This window comes from Dipodomys spectabilis, unplaced genomic scaffold (genome assembly GCF_019054845.1).
Source record: "Dipodomys spectabilis isolate Male_0828 unplaced genomic scaffold, ASM1905484v1 ptg000069l, whole genome shotgun sequence".
Taxonomy (NCBI): Eukaryota; Metazoa; Chordata; class Mammalia; order Rodentia; family Heteromyidae; genus Dipodomys; species Dipodomys spectabilis.
The window spans coordinates 20,014,589-20,031,425 of record NW_024870746.1 but is presented as its reverse complement, the minus strand read 5'-3'; the positions used below and the strand labels follow the sequence as shown (position 1 = coordinate 20,031,425).

At 34.7% G+C, this 16,837-nt stretch overlaps 1 protein-coding gene across 8 annotated transcripts in view; it reads left to right on the top strand.

The window, feature by feature from the left end:
- Rcor3 (REST corepressor 3) overlaps positions 1-16,837 on the top strand; it is a 49,965-nt gene that overhangs the window by 14,202 nt on the left and 18,926 nt on the right. For all 8 annotated transcript variants that reach the window (XR_006147694.1, XR_006147695.1, XR_006147693.1 and 5 more), the window contains exons 5-9: positions 96-257; positions 1,546-1,670; positions 2,306-2,384; positions 11,064-11,282; positions 16,019-16,096. Coding sequence is in view for 5 of the 8 variants with exons in the window: in XM_042681612.1 (XP_042537546.1) it covers positions 96-257; positions 1,546-1,670; positions 2,306-2,384; positions 11,064-11,282; positions 16,019-16,096 (663 nt within the window). In the remaining 3 variants the exon portion in view is untranslated. The remainder of the gene's footprint in view (positions 1-95; positions 258-1,545; positions 1,671-2,305; positions 2,385-11,063; positions 11,283-16,018; positions 16,097-16,837) is intronic.

Sequence of the window (16,837 nt, the reverse complement as noted above, 5' to 3'; positions counted from 1 at the left end):
TAGGCTTAAATTTTTAACTGAATTTACATTTAACTTTCTTAAGTATGATGGAACATAAATCGATTGAAACGAAAGGGAATGATTTCTCTTCAAAGGCACTTGGCATGTTGTTCTGGCATAAGCATAACATTGAGAAGTCACTTGCTGATCTCCCTAATTTCACTCCCTTTCCGGATGAGTGGACGGTGGAAGATAAAGTCCTATTTGAACAAGCTTTTAGTTTTCATGGGAAGAGCTTTCACAGGATTCAGCAAATGGTATGGTAATTTTGGTCTTATTGTGATTTCATTCCTGAATGATATCTTATTGAATATTTCCTAATTATTAAAAACAAAAAACCGGTTTTACCCTTTATTTTAAAAAAGCTTTTTGAAGTACTTCAAAGTATATTTGCATATGGTTGTATTATATACAGTTTTTGGTGCATGATAGTCATGTGCTACTTCATTTCTTAGTTTATTTTGAATTACATATGTAATAGTTTTGTTATTCCAGGGTTATCATATTTTCAACTTTATTTTTGAATATGTCACTTTTTTGATAGTAGAATTTTATTTCCTACTTTAAGTCCACTTTTTAAAATCATGTTTATTTTAGAAAGCCCATTAAAAATTGTTGTATTAATTTCAGTAATGTCTTTTTTTGTGGGTGAGGGTGATTAGAATCACTGCTTTACATTTCTAATTCTTAAAATTTTAGTACAGTGTCAAAATGATATAAATCTGAGAAGTTAATGCATTTTAATCCAAAGTGAAAATTAGATGTTTACAAATACATCTAGGTTTCTTCCATAATTGAAGAGAATATTTTGAGTAGGGAATTTGCCAATAAGATCATTAATCACTTTATTCAAAGACTTTAGTTAAACTCTTGTTTACATTATTTACCATTTTAAGACCTGAATATGTCCAAATATTTAAAAAAAATACTGTAAGAATGGAAAGTACTTCTTAAACATTATGCTCTGTGAAAGAGGCCAGATTCAAAAGGCCATATATTATATGATTACATTTACATGAAATATGTAGGTAAATCCTTACAGACCAGAAGTCAATTAGTGTTTACCAGGGAAGGGGGAAGGAAAGAATAGGGAATGACTTCTCATGGGTGTAGAATTTCTCTTTGAGGTTATAAAAATGTTATAGAATTAGAGTTCACAGTACAACTTAGCAACTATAGTAAAAATCCTAAATTGTAACTTAATATGGTGAATTTGATTATAGCCTAAAAATTCCAACTTATGTTAGAGGGAGTAATTGAGTAGCCTTTTAAGGAAAATGCATATTTACATGGTTAGAAACTTGTTAGGCCATTCAAAGTTAGTTCATGACATCATCCTTTTCCTCAGAGCAAACAGTAATATTAATTCAAATGTGCCAGTGACATTGGGGTATTGGAGTACAGCATAATTTAGCTCATAATTTATAAGGTAGCCCTAAAATATTTTTCATTTTTGTCTTTATTATCAAAGAATATCAATTATATATCTTGTTAATCAGAGTTTATGAATAAAACTTGCTAATATTAACAGGATTTCTTTTTAAGCTTCCAGATAAGACAATTGCAAGCCTTGTAAAATATTACTATTCTTGGAAAAAAACTCGCTCTAGGACAAGTTTAATGGATCGACAGGCTCGTAAACTAGCCAATAGACATAATCAGGGTGACAGGTAGGTTGGATGCCTTAATTTAGTTACATTGTTAGGGACTTCGCATTGAATTGCTTATATTCCATAAAGAAAAAAATTATTCCAGTACTTTAAGTACTTCTACTGTCACAGGCTGAGCCAAGTGGTTAGAAGTCTTAGTAGTGAGACTTCTTCATCTCTAGACTATAATCACAAATGCTTTGTTACTGTTGGTATATTCGGTGAATATATTTAGTATTAGAGAAATATTTCTGTGGAACCAAAGTTCCCATTATTGTAATTGTCTTTCTGGTGGTATGAACTCAGTTTGTTTCTTGGCTTTTGTCTGTCTGTATACTCCAACTGGAGAACTAAAATTAGTATTATATCAAATTGTATATGTTCTCTTTCTCATAATACGTGTCTTTCTAAATCTCTTTTCCATTGATTAGCTTTATTTTTTAGCTAGAAATGTTTGCTAAAATGACTCTTTACGTCACAAAGAATAAATGTTTCAAACAGTGTAAAATATAATTTGCAAATTCATCATCACAATGAAAGTTCCTGTTCTGTTAAAGAATATTTAGTAAAATTAGAAGGTACATGACAGTTTGGTAAGAGAACAGGGATAAAATAAAATGAAAGAGAATTAAGTATTATTTCTTTGTTTCTTTCAGTGATGATGATATGGAAGAAACACATCCAATGGATGGAAATGATAGTGATTATGATCCTAAAAAAGAAGCCAAGAAAGAGGTAATGACCATTAGGAGTTTTTGTCATTGTTCTACAAAACTATTCAAAAAGAATGCATAGTAGTTCATATTAAGTAATAAGTGTGTGTGTGTGTGTGTGTGTGTGTGTGTGTGTGTGTCAATGTCAGTGTCAGTGTGTCAGTCCTTAGGGCCTAGGTGCTGTCCCTAAGTTTTTCTCAAGGCTAGCGCTCTACCACTTGAGCCACAGCTGCACTTGTGACTTTTTAATAGTTAATTGGAGATTAAAGTCTTTCAGACTTTCCTACCTGGGCTGGCTTCAAAGGATGATCCTCTTAGCAGGCTCCTGAGTAGCTAGTATTACAGGCATGAACCACCAGTTCCCAGCTGAAAAACTTCTTCATATAATGATTTTAGGAGGTAGTAAATTTCAATGCCAATTAGAGGGTTAAAAGAATTCAGTAATACGTAGAATTTTCAGTTAGCCACTGTTTTTAAGTATTAGGAATTAGGAAAGACGTGCCATAATTCCTAATTCATGGAAAAGAAATAAAACTACTCTTATATAATATTATATGTAAAATTAGTTTCTGGTTTTGTTACCCAGTATTTCTTGGAAACACTGTGCTCTATATTATAGGAAATTCATTAGTAAACTCATGTAGTAAAGTCATTAAGGAAAGGCAAAATTAATACACATGATGTTTAATAAGACAAGGAATTACATAGTTATAAAAACGTGTGATCAAAATGCTTATGAAGAACAGGCAATTTGGGAACAATAAGGATGGTATTGAAATTAAGACAGTAGATCTAAGTTTATTTAGTAAATGTGTGACCTCATCCCATTTAATGATGACTTGTCAGTCCCCTTTTTTTTTTTTTTTTTTTTGCGCTGGTCCTGGGGCTAGAACTCAAGGCCTGGGCCCTGCCTCTGAGCTTTTTCTCTCAAGCTTAGCATTCTACTACTTGAGCCATAGCTCTACTTCTAGCTTTTTTAGTGCTTAATTGGAGATAACAGTCTCTTGGACTTTCCTCCCCAAGCTGGCTGGCTCCAAACCATACTCCTCAGATCTCAGCATCCTGAGTAGCTAAGATTACAGGGATTAGCCATCAGCACCTGGCTAAGTTAAGATTTATTATTTTTTGATGATACAGGAGATTGAACTAGGCAGGTTGTCTACCACTTGAGCAACTTCCTCTTATACTCAGTTTCATGTCCCATTTTGGCCCTATCATTACTTTAAACTCTTCTATTAATGAATTTTAAAAATCATACTCTATCTACCTGAAGTTGATATTTTCCTAATTTCCTTTCTACTGATATGTAGTCTCAAATTCCTTGGTATTTTCTTCATCTGCCTCCCTGCCCCCAACTTCATCTTTCTTTTCCATTTCCCTTACTCTTCTTCTATATCTTTTATAGCCTTATATATAAACCCAAAATGTTGTATTAGTTGCATTCTTGTATTGGGAGGCATTGTAAGAGAGAAATGACACAATTATGTAAATTGGTGCTACTACAAAAATAAACTAGTTTCCCATCTCAGGATAGTTCTTAGTGCCTCTTACCTCTAACTCTTGATTTTTTTTTTCTTGGTAATATAAAAAGATATGATTCTTTTCAAGTATGTAGGACACAGTAAATCTTTAATACAAGTTTTTTTTTTTAATCTAAGCAACTGTCCTATATCTCTATAGCAACTATCTAACAGTTTCCCCATTGAATCTGCCTTCGTTAGCCTGTTTCTGTCTCACCCCTTCACTGAAACTGCCAGCAGATAGACCAGTGACCTAACTGTCACATCCAATGACTGATTGATTACCTATTGTATTCTACTTGTGCTTATATTATTTCATAGTACCAAACCTTCCCTTCTTGGAAATCTTTTACTTTTAGCCAGGTATGGTGCCACAAACCTGTCATGCTATCACTGGGGAAGATCATGAGGTTGAAGCTTTGAGCTACATAGCAAGACCTTGTCTCAAAAAAATAGATAAGGAAATAATCTTTTACTTTGAACCACCTTCTGTTGATTCCTGTCTATACTATTGTGCCTTCATTTTAGTGACATCTATTTTCTTTCCACTTACTTTATTCAGTTTGTCATTACTACTTTTGTTCCTCTCAAATAATTGTAAATTTTTTTCTGTTCTCTCTGTTCTTTTTTGACTACCCTACTTTCAGCTATTTTCTGTCTTGTTGCTATCTCCCCGGATTTTGCACCCCACCCTTTCAGTCCACTGATCTTGTTTGCAATGAAATCTTTTCATCTGCTTGGAATCCTTCTGTGATTTTGTCTGCAGGAGGACTAGACAAACTAACCTATTATGCATTTCCCATCCCATCACACATATTTTATATTTTACTTCCCAGGCTCATGTTATTTTGATTCCTTTTGCTGGAATTTCTTCCCAAACCTGCATAGAAAATTCATCATAAATATATAAGATGTAGACTTTTTTTTTTTCCCCCCCCTCTAGACTTTTTTTAAAAAAAAATCTATTTGTGCCTTAGTTTTACAGGCATCCTTTTTTTTCTTAAGTCTGTATTGTGTTATTAATTATTCTAAGCAGTTTACTCATAGTCCTCTCCCACACACATAACTGCTTTTTCCTGGATAGCAAGCTCTCTAAGAGCTGTTTCACTTATCTTTTTATTTCTAGAGTCTGATAAATAGTAAACAGTCAGTAAAATTATTATAATGAATAAGAATACATTTTATAAAACTTTGATTATTATACAAGTATAGAGTTGAGCAATATGGTTTCACATATTTTTCCTACAAAAAATATGGAGAGAGAATACTATTTTTCCCAACTATGAAGATTATATATCTGTATTTGACCTTGTATATGCCTGTTTTTTCATCCTGTTAGTAAATACAAGATGAGTGTAAATTAAAAAATACTGAAAAGATATTGTGAGGTTTGAAAGGCTAGCACTTCATAGCCAGCAGCTTCACTCATTTCTGTGTACTTTCACAACTGATAGAAACATTAGGCAAGGAAAGATACAAAATCATGGCCTTTAATGCAGATCTTTATGTCTGCTGTTACCTGTTGTTAACATCATTTAGAAACTTTTTAGCTTTGAAACATTATGAACTACATATATTATGCATATGTACAGTTTTAAAGAATTATAATAAAACAAATATTAGAATGTCCATTACTGAGCTTAAGAAACAAATTATTTTGACAATGTATTGTCATAGCTATAGTATAGTATCCTATTGTGTATGTGTGTGTGTATGTGTGTATACATATATATGTATATATATAAATATTACAAATTCCTACTCTTGCTCACCTTTCTGGACATTATTTCTAATCCCTTATTATTGTGAGCAGTGCTTATAGGAACATATCGTCTGTGCACATGTGTGATGGATCCTTTGAGATGATAGTTCTCAGCAAGGTTAATATTGACCCCATAAAGGGATTTAGAAATTATGAAGATGGTTTTTGCTATTTTACTGATTATGGGATACTGTCAGCTTATACCATCAGAGTGTAAAGTAAGATTTAGAGCCCTGGGATTATTTCAACTGAAATTACCCTCTTTCAGTGTTTACTTATTATTAACTTCTCTAGATTGTGATAGATCATTTTCTATATTTGATACACTTCTGTTAGACTATGAAAATACTGTCTACTTCCTTGCCAGTCTGATAAAATTAGACTTTTTAAAAGGTTATAGATAGAGAGATGTCATTCTACTCTCACTTCCATTCATCAGGCTACTAATGAGGCAACACATTTTTACATCTGTTTATTAACTATTTTGTCTTTTTTAAAGTGCATGTTTATGGGTTTTTTTAAAACCTCTGTTGAATGTCATTTTCATAAAGATAAAAACTATTGAAAAGATTTTTTTTGTACTGGTTTCTTTTTGTATCCTGGCTATCTTTGATTAAATGTGCTGATAAGATCTTTCAGCAGTTTATGATTTATCTATTTACTTCTACAGGCTTGGGCCAGCAGTTATTTCATCGAAAGCATGTACATCTTCAGAATTCCATATTATTTTGTGTTTTCTTAAAATTTTAAGAGGTTATTGATGTCATAGTAAATAAGTTTGCATGGGTTTTATGTAGAAATTCATTTTATTGTTTTCTAATATGGAAGTGGCTCTCATCTCTTTCAACTGGTCTGCAAGGGCTGGGAAGGTGGCTCCGTGGTAGAGTGCTTGCCTTGCATGCCTGAGGCCCTGGGTTCAATTTCTCAGCACTACATAAGCAGAAAAAGCTGGAAGTGGCACTGTGGCTAAAGTGGGAGAGAGCTAGCCTTGAGCTGAAGAGCTGAGGGATAGCACCCAGGCTCTGAGTTCAAGCCCCATGACCAACAAAAAAAAGAACAAAAAATTATCAACTGGTCTGCAATACCAGATCTATCATATATAGACTTCTATATATACATGACTCTACTCTCTTGTCAATTAAATATCCCTTCTTAGTCCCACATCATCTCAGCTACTACAGCTATCTTGTAAGTCTTGATAGCTGTCAGACCAAGTTCCACAACTTAGTAGGTTTTTTAACGAGTATATATACCTTAGCTATTCTTGAACCTTTGTTTTTTAAACTCATTACAGTCCTACAAAAACCCTGCTTGGAGTTCCATTGACTGTGTTTAAAAAGAGGATAAATGAAACCTTTGTATAATTTGTTTGTAGATGATTTTTAATACCTTTGTAAATATTAATACCTAAAAATAAAAACAATTTTGTTCTTTTCATATTTATCCTTTATTTTCTTCCCTATTGAAACAGAATTGCCAGTATAATATTGAGTAGAAGTTATAATAGCAATATTTTTCTTACTTGCTTTTGATTCATTCACTGTGGTAGTTGATTCTAGCTGTCATCTGGGACAGGTCCATGGCTTGTGAATAATCTGGTTCTTTGACAGAATATCTAGCTTCCTTCCAAGCAGTCAGTCCTCCAATAACAAGGTATATCCCAGCTATTTCTGGCTCAGCCTTGGGTATTATTCAGTGCTGTTTCTACTGCATGTAGATGAGTCCCTAAAGTTTGCCCAGAATCAAGAAGAGAGGAAATAGACATTTGAATCTCAAGGGTAGGAACATTAAGGAGCTAAAGCCTCCAAACCTAAAATGTGGAATTTATAAGATTTTATGTGTACATTAATTTAAGCTTGTCTGTTTTGTAATTAAAATCTACAACTATTTGGCTACTTACTAGTTTTGTTCTTTTAGTCTGTTTATCTTATCAGTTACTTTATTCAACCAGTTGTTGAAAAACATACTTTTAATACTTTAAAGCAATTGCTATTAGGAATGTACAAATCTAGAAACCTTTACTCTACATATGATAACCCTTTCATCGGTTGTCAGTTTTTCTTATTTTGTCTAAAATGGCATAGCTCCATCATCTTATCTCTAATTATTTACCTGGTAAATATTTTATGTATTAGCTTGCTTAAAATTTCTACATTTCTGTGTCATCACATTGTAAGTATGTGTATATGGAGCATATAGCTCAGATTTTATTTTACCTGAAGAATTGAACACATGTAATATTGATCTTTGTCAGTGATGTGTTTGTATTTTTGTTATTTACATTTTCTTTCTATTTGACTTTTTCTCATGCTCTAGCTTTCCCTTCATGGCTTGTTGTTGAGAGATTAGGAATTTATCTCTTATTCCATTATTTTACTTTCTACTGATTTGTGATACTCTTGTATTTCTGTTCTGATTTGTGTAGTCAGGAGAAACTATCCTATTTAATTTACAGTATAATATTAGGATCAGTCATTTTTTTAATTGGGAGAGAGGCTAGTATTGGGGCCTCAGGGCCTCACTTGCTCAGCTAGCTTGCTCATGGTTGGTGTTCTACCATTTGAGCCATACTTTAAGTCCATCTTTTTTACTGGCTAATTGTAAATAGAGTCTTACAGATTTTCTGCCCCGACTGGCTTTAGCTGGCTCCTAAATAACTAGATTTGCAGGTATGAGACATCAGCACCTAGCAGCAATAACTTTCTGATTACTTTAGAGCCCTTAGAATGCTTTGACTCTACTACTCTCCTGATTTGCATAGTATTTTGACCACAGTAACATCCTGGGTTTTTTTTTAATCTTTCTTTTATTTTTTTTTATTGTGAAAAGACTGTACAGAGGAGGAGTTGCAATTACATGGGCAAGATAATGAGTACATTTCTTATCAAGCATTGTAGCCTCCTCCTTTGTGTTTCCCCTTCCCATCCTCCCCTTGCCCCCCCCCAATTCCCCCCCCCCCCCCCCCCCCCCCCCAGCCAACCGCACGAAAGTTGTAAAGTTCGTTTTTGACATAACGACTTGTACATCTCATTGTTGCAATGGGTCCACCTGTATCCCTATTTAAACAATTGGTTTTTCCCCTTCCCCTCCACAAATTATACCGACATCAAATACAGTGAAAGCAGGGGTTATACTGTGGGGGAGGGACATACAATTTTTTTAATCTTTCCAGTTAACATATAGCCAATGTTTATTAAGATTTATAGCATTCTTTATTGACCATATCTTTTCTTTGAAAATATTTGCCTGTTTTCTGAAATACATCCTTTAGCAGTTCATTTAGTCAAGAATCTGTTGTCATAAACACATTTATGAAGTATGATTTTAAAATATAATTTACAGGGCATTTGCATTTGTCTATAGGTACTTCCAACCTGAGATAGTTTAAACAAATTTTGGATTGAGGCTTTTTGGCCAGAGAGATGATATGAATTTAGGCCTTTAACTTGCCTGAAGTCAATCTAGTTGTTAGGGATTCTCAAGAGAGATTTTCGAATTTTTCTGTTTTTCCACCAAGCCAAGAGTGAAAGAGGCATGAATCCCTCATCCTTTCCATCTGCTGAGCTAGGATACTTTTTGTCTACTTCACGCAATGATGAAGTTCCTCTTCCAGCATTCTGGCTTTGTCTATTTGTCTATTTTCCAATTATCCATTGAAGCCTGCCTGTAGCTTTTTAAACAAATGCTAGCTCCTGAATACTTGCTTATTCCTTTTGGTTATTGCTGTCCCATCATTTCTGGCCTCAGAGGAATTTCCTTACTTCCCTGCCAGCTCAAACAAATTTTAAGAGTTTTTTGGGTTTTTTGTTTTTTTGGTGTGGTCGTGTGGCCTGAACTCTGGGCCTGGGCACTGTCCCTCAGCTCTTCAGCTCAAGGCTAGTGCTCTACCACTTGAGCCACAGCACCACTTCCAGCGTTTTCTGGTTATGTGGTACTGAGGAATCAAACCCAGGACTTCATGTGCCTCATGCAAGGCAAGCACTCTACCACTGAGCTACCTTCCCAGTCCCAAATTTTAAGAGTTTTAAGAATACTGAATCCAGCACCTTTCAGGGTGCTAACACTAAGAGGGGTATTGTATTTGGGGTATTGAATTTTAAGTAATAAAATAAATTATGCTCTATTAGAAAATTGTTTCATAATTTTACTCAGTTATTAAAGAATTGCATTATTAAATCTGTTCAGTAATAAACTTCTACCTAATAGATGAAAAAGGTTTTAATAAATTCTTCTTTCAGAAGCAAAGAAGACTACTGCAAGTAATAATGCTATACTACTTAATATTTCATGGTCATTATTCTTAGAATATTCAGTGAGGCATAAATTGATATTTTATTCATGAATTTGGAATTTAGAAATAGTATCAGTTGACTTCTGTACATTTTTTTCTTTTGTTTTAGTCTTGTATCTTTTTCTTGTGATTCTGGGAGTGTGAACTCAGGACCCACTTGCTCAGCTTAATTGATCAGCTGACACTCTGCTGCTTAAACCACATGTCTAACCCTGCTTTTTGTTTTTATTTAATTTTATTGTAAAGTTGATGTACAAAAGGGGTTACAGTTACATAAGTCAGCCCTGCTTTTTGATTTTTATTTTGGAAACCAAGTCTGCCTGCTTGAGAGTACTTAAAACCTCAGCCTCTTGAGTAGCTAGGATTACATATTTTAGTCACCACTGCTCTGCTTCTACTTTTTAAAACTTTAGAGACATAATTCTTCAATAATTCTAAAAGTAAAATGTGTCCTCTTTTTTACCAGATGCCTAAACTGCCACATGTAATTTCTAATTAATCCCTTTTTTCTTTATCTTTTTAGGGGACAGTACGAGGGCCTTGAACTCCAGGCCTTGCACTCTTAGTTTTTTTCACTCAAGATGGTGCTCTGCCACTTGAGCCACACTTCCATTTCCTGCTTAATTGGCGATAAGGGCCTCGTGCATTTTCCTGCCAATGCTGGCTTTGAACTTCAATCCTCAGATCTCAACCTGTTGAGTAGCCAGGATTACAGGCATGAACCACCAGCACCTGACTTCTTTCTTATCTTTTTAAAAAAAATTTGTACATAATAAATTGTAGTTTGAGGAGTTTAGTTTCTTTGCCCTTTACTGTTTAGGGAAACTATATCCCATCTTGAAGCACAGAGGAATAGAATCTTACTATTTAATTTATTTATAGTCCAAAGGGTCTAGAAACCAAACATATGATTGAATGATTAACCAAGAATATATTATGGTATTATGCTGTGTCTTCCCCATCAACTAGTGAATGGTTGGAGTGTGTGTGTGTGTATATGTGACTGTGTGTGTGCATGCATGTGTGCTCATTTGAGCTTATACATAATATAATTGATTGGAAGCATTTTTCAGATAATATACACTTACAAACATGAAAGGACCAATTATGCTGTCTTTCTTCTCTTAGGGTAATACTGAACAACCTGTCCAAACTAGCAAAATTGGCCTTGGAAGGAGAGAGTATCAGAGTTTACAACATCGCCATCATTCTCAACGTTCTAAGTGCCGTCCTCCAAAAGGCATGTATTTAACCCAAGAAGATGTAGTAGCTGTTTCCTGTAGCCCCAATGCAGCCAACACCATCCTGCGGCAACTGGATATGGAGTTGATCTCTCTAAAGCGTCAGGTATTTTATAAAAATTTATATTGTTTTTGTGTGGTGCTTGGATTGAACCCAGGGTTTTGTACTATGGTTGGCAAGTCCTACCATTAAGCTACACTTCTCTAGCTCACTTTCATTCTTTAAGATTTTATCTTCAAGGTGGGTGGCCCCAGTGGCTCATGCCTATAATCCTAGCTACTCAGGAGGTTGAGATCTGAGGATTGTGGTTCAAAGCCAGCCCAAGGAGGAAAGTCTGTGAGACTCTTACCTCCAATAAACCATTCAGAAAACCAGAAGTGGTGCTGTGACTCAAGTGATAGAAGGCTAGTCTCGAGCTGAAATGCTGAGGGACAGCGCCCAGACCCAGAGTTCAAGCCCCACAACCGACAAAAAAAAAAAAAAAAAGACAAAAAAGAATTGATCTTCAGCACCCAGGCTCTGAGTTCAAGTCCCATGACTGACCAAAAAACTAGTTTCTTTTATACAAATATTAGATACTGGACTTGAATACCAGCATTTCTATGTATTAGCTCTGTCATCTTAAACGAATTCTATAAGCTTACAAAGCATCAATTTCTGCCTATGAAATTGGAATAATCATCACTTCACTTGCAGATTGTTGGGAGTTATTTGTGGTGATACATATAGTTTATTTACCAGTGTTTGGCACATTTTGAATGCTCTATGAATAATTACTGCTGTTTAGTAGTGGTAGCAACAGTATAGTTAAGAGTATCATCTTCATAATTGGGTGGTTACAATTATGTAACCATCTTCCCAACCCAATCTCATCAAGTTTCCTTTCTCCCTTTTCACACATATGTGCAAAGTGTCTTGACCATATTCACCCTACCTACCTATTGCCATTCATCTGCCCCCTTCTTACTCATACTTATATAATTTTGTCATTTTTTCCTTATCCCTTATATCTGTGTTCTTCTAAATCTTTACTTTCTTAGTCTATAACAACCAACCCACACTATCTACTGACTATATATATATATAGAGAGAGAGAGAGAGAGAGAGAGTGTGTGTGTGTGTGTGTGTGTATGAATTGAGTGCTTAACCTTTAGTCAGATCCTATCTTCCAAACCACAGCACTTCTCTTTTAAAAAAACAAAAACTTCTAAAATAGTGTCTTGAAAGTTCCCAAAAAAATGAAGGAATAGGAAGTGGCGCTGTGGCTCAAGTGGTAGAGCGCTCACCTTGAACTGAAGAGTACAGGGACAGTGCCCAGGCCCAGAGTTCAAGCCCCACAACCGACCAAAAAAAAAAAAAATAGAGATTAAGGATTCAGTGGAAAAGCACTTGCCTGACAAGTGCAAGGCCCTTAGTTCAGTCCTCAGCTCTGAAAAAAAAAAAAAAAGGAATAAAATGGAGCGTATCACCTGCATTCATACTTCATCCTTAGTACCACTATATTGAAGGATTGTTTATATTGATTTTTCAAAAGAAACATTAAGCTTGTGTTCCTGCTTTGGTTATTCATTGGATAGGTAACATAGTAAAGGCTGCATAAATTTAGTAAAGGCTCCATAAATTTTGCTATTACTACTTTTATCTGTTAAGATTCCTTTCACATACAGTGGCAAAAATGATACTTGTTTCTATTTTTCCCCTCATTTCCTATAGGGCCACAGTTATTCAACTGACCATGTATCCATGATTCACCCTAATTCTCTGCAGTCATGCATTTACAAAGTGGTCTTAAATTTCTTTAACTCATCTCTGCATTTGAGTACCATCTTTCCTTAATTTTTACTGCTTTTTTTTCATATTTTAGATAGATAGCTATCTATGGGGGGGAGGGGGGCCGCCAATGGGTAACCAGTCCTGTTGCTTGAACTTAGGACCTGGATACATCCCTGAGCTTCTTCTACTCAAGGATAACACTCTTCCACTTGAACCATAGCTTCTCTTCCAGCTTTTTTTTTTTTTTAATAGTTTAGTGGAGATTTGAGTCTCACAGAGTTTCCTGCTCCGGCTGGGTTTGAATCATTATCCTCAGATCTCAGCCTCCTAAGTAGCTAGGATGACAGGTATGAGCCACCAGTGTCCAGTTTTAATTATATTTTTATTATCTATAATAGTTGTACAAAGGGATTACCAGTCAGCAAATCAATGTATACAGTACATATTGATTGATTTTACCTCTTTCATCATTCTCTACCATCCCTCCCAACCCGATCCTACTGATTTAATGAAGGGTTTCTTATTTACTTAATATTTCTCAGTTGGATTGTTAAATTAATCCCTCCTTTCACATCATTTTATTCTCCACATTACTGTTGGAATTATCTTTCAAAAAGGCAATTATATCATTTAGTTCCTTTGAGTAAAAATCCTTGGCTTCCTTCAGTCTGTAGTCAAATTCAAATTCTAATCTGACCCAAGCCTAACTTCTAGCTCATACCCTAACATCTTTGTTTCTTTCTAAATGTTATTCTGCCTGAAATTTATTTTCTCTCCCACCTGCCTAAGTCTTACTAATCCATTAAAACTTGGTTTGAGTATCATCTCCTCTGGGACATTGCCTACCACTCATCGAACAACACATATACTTTTATTCTATTTTTCTTTCTTTTCCCTCAAGTCTATGTTAAGTGTTTTAGCATTTTATCATACCTTTATGTTTCTTTATCTTCCCATTAGTCCTACCTTGAGAACAAGGGCTTCACATTTGTATGTGTTTCTAAGATAGCCAACTAACTCCTTAAACCATTCTAGATTTCTGTTTCAGCTATGTTAAGATCTATCTCCAATGGAAAAAAATTTACAAATAACTTTAGAAATATTTAGTTGTCCATGCTGAAAAAAAAAAGAAAAAAGTAAACAATAATCTACGTAGACACTTAATAGTATCACTAGTAGAACAAGACTATAAAACTTGAGGACCAGGAATGTGATTCAACTGGCAAATCACATGCCATAGCACAAGGCCCTGAGTTCAAACCTAGTACCACAAAAAATTAATTAATTAACTGATTAAAACATGATATGGTTTAAATTCAGATTGTACCTTCTATATATGTGGCCTTGGCAAAGTTGTTTTTTTTTTTTCATCTATGCCTTACCTTCCTCACCAGTAAAATGGTTCTAACAGAGGTAAGAGTCAAGGGCAGTATAGCCCACACTTAGAACCCCATCTACTCTGGAAGTAGAGACAGGAGGATCACAGTTTGAGGCCAGCCTGGGGGAAATAATCTGTAAGACTCTATCTCAAAAAAATCAAGCCAGGTATGGTGGTCATGCCTTTAATTGTAGGTCCTTGGGAAATAGAAATAGGTAGATTATGATCTTGGGCCAGCCTGGGCAAAAATAGGAGAGACTGAGAGACAGTATCAGTTCTATTCTCTTGCTTTGAAAACATGAATTTGTTCCAAGGCATTCGATATGCTAGAGAATAATTTGAGCATAGTGTAAATTTTGTGTTTTCTTAAGTATGATTTTTGTCAGTGAAAAAGTGTTCCCAAGTGACCTGAGTATATATACCCACACACCTCAAATGTGAATCAGCTGCCTGAATTCACTGTGTGTCGTGAACCACACACGTCTGATATATAACTTGGATCTGATTTTAAGTAACCCTCCTTCTATCACTTCACAATAATTCATAAGCTGCAACCATTTTGATGCCCACTTCTGCAAGCAGCCTTCAGATCTTTTTCAAGGTAAAGTACAATCTTTACTGTATCATTTATGAATTTAACTGTTTACAATATGTTAAACTGTACTATTGTTTTTTGTTAAATTCCTTTCTTTTCATGTTTGTCATAATGAAGGTTTTGAGTGTTATGTCCCAACCACCTTTTCCTCATAAGACCTATATTTTTTATTGCAGATTTTACATAATATAATGGCTTTTTTTGGCAGTACTGGGGTTTGAACTCAAGGTCTTGCGCTTGCTAGATGGGTGCTCTACTGCTGAGCCGCACTTCTAGCCCTGATTTACCCAGATTATTCTTTGAGATAGAGTCTTGTTTCTAGCTTAGTGTGCATCTAGATTGTGAGTCACCTATTTTAGGGTTTCCATCATTGCTAGGATAACAGACACATGCCACAGCATCCATCTTCCCTTGGTTGAGATGGAGTTCATGGACTTTTCTGTCCCAACTAGCCTAGCACTGCTGTCCTCCCGAAGTCAGTCTCCCTCATAGTTTCAGATGACAGGCATACACCAGTACACCCAGCTGTGGGTTGAGAAAGGGCCTCACAAACTTTTCTGACTAGATTCATCCAAACCCTTCCAATCTCAGCTTCCTATTTAGGTAGATTTACAGGCTTGAGCCACTGGTACTCAACTAGTATAATGACTTTTAAGATTGTATATGTTGTACTTATCCCACAGTGTGTTTGTTGAGAATCAAAGTACCAAGGATAATGTTTTATACTTAGTAAACATTAGCTACCATTGTAATTATTTTTATGGAAATAATTGTTCTTTAGGACTGAGGCTATAGCTCAGTGGTGAGTTCTTGTTTGTCATAGTAAGGCCCAGGGTTCAACCCCCCCAGCACCACCAAAAAATGACTATGATTTATGATATTCAGAGTCTTATTCAAAATCTATTAGTGTATTAATGCTTGCACTAATTGACATGTTAATTGAATGAGTTGCATATCACATCTAAAATGTGATAATTATGTGTTCTTCTGAAATAAAATGTAAGATGGTTTTGATATATCTCCTTTGTTTATTGAATATTCAAAAATATACCTGAGAATATAATTTGATTCTTCTTTTGGGTTATTTTGTTTAAGGTTCAGAATGCTAAACAAGTAAATAGCGCACTTAAACAGAAAATGGAAGGTGGAATTGAAGAATTCAAACCTCCTGAGGTATGTTATTGAAAAATGCATTTGAGTTGGTGAAATCTTGAAACCTTGTTCTTTTGAGTTATCTGGTGTTGAAATACCAGATAACTAGTTGCATGTTGTTACTACTTAAAAGATTTCACATTATGAACTATTACATTTTTAATTATTATTTAGTTAATCTTTTGAAGCTTAATTAATCCTTTTGTATTTAAGTTATTTCTTTCCTATTCTTAACAATTTTTATCAAGCAAAGTATTTAAGGAAAATAGGAACAAGAATAGGCACAGTGTATGTGAAAGTTAGAGATCATTGATAAGCAAACTGTTGCCTTCCTGGATATATAACATTGTTTGCTCAAAGCCCTTTTCTGTCAGTGTGAATTGGTAGCATAGCAAGAATAAATCACAAGAAAAGAAGTTCCTTTTATCAAATTTTTATTTTAGTTTAAGATATATGTCTTTAGGCTTAACTTCTTGGTAGATTTTTATTCTTCTACTTTTATTCCTGAAAATACAAAATATAAAATAAAATCTTAAGCCCTACTTGAGTTTCCACTGAAACCTAATTATGTTTGTGATATTTCTGGTAATTATAGGAGTACTTAAATGCCATTGGGGTCCAAGCAAGTCTTTATAGAAGTTTTTCTTGTAAGATCTTTTCTCTTTTAAAACTCCTCTGTTATAATTCATATCTAGATTTTCCTTTCTGTATATGTGATAGTAGAATAGTCTTATTTGTCCTAATGGAAACTTTTTTTCCCTC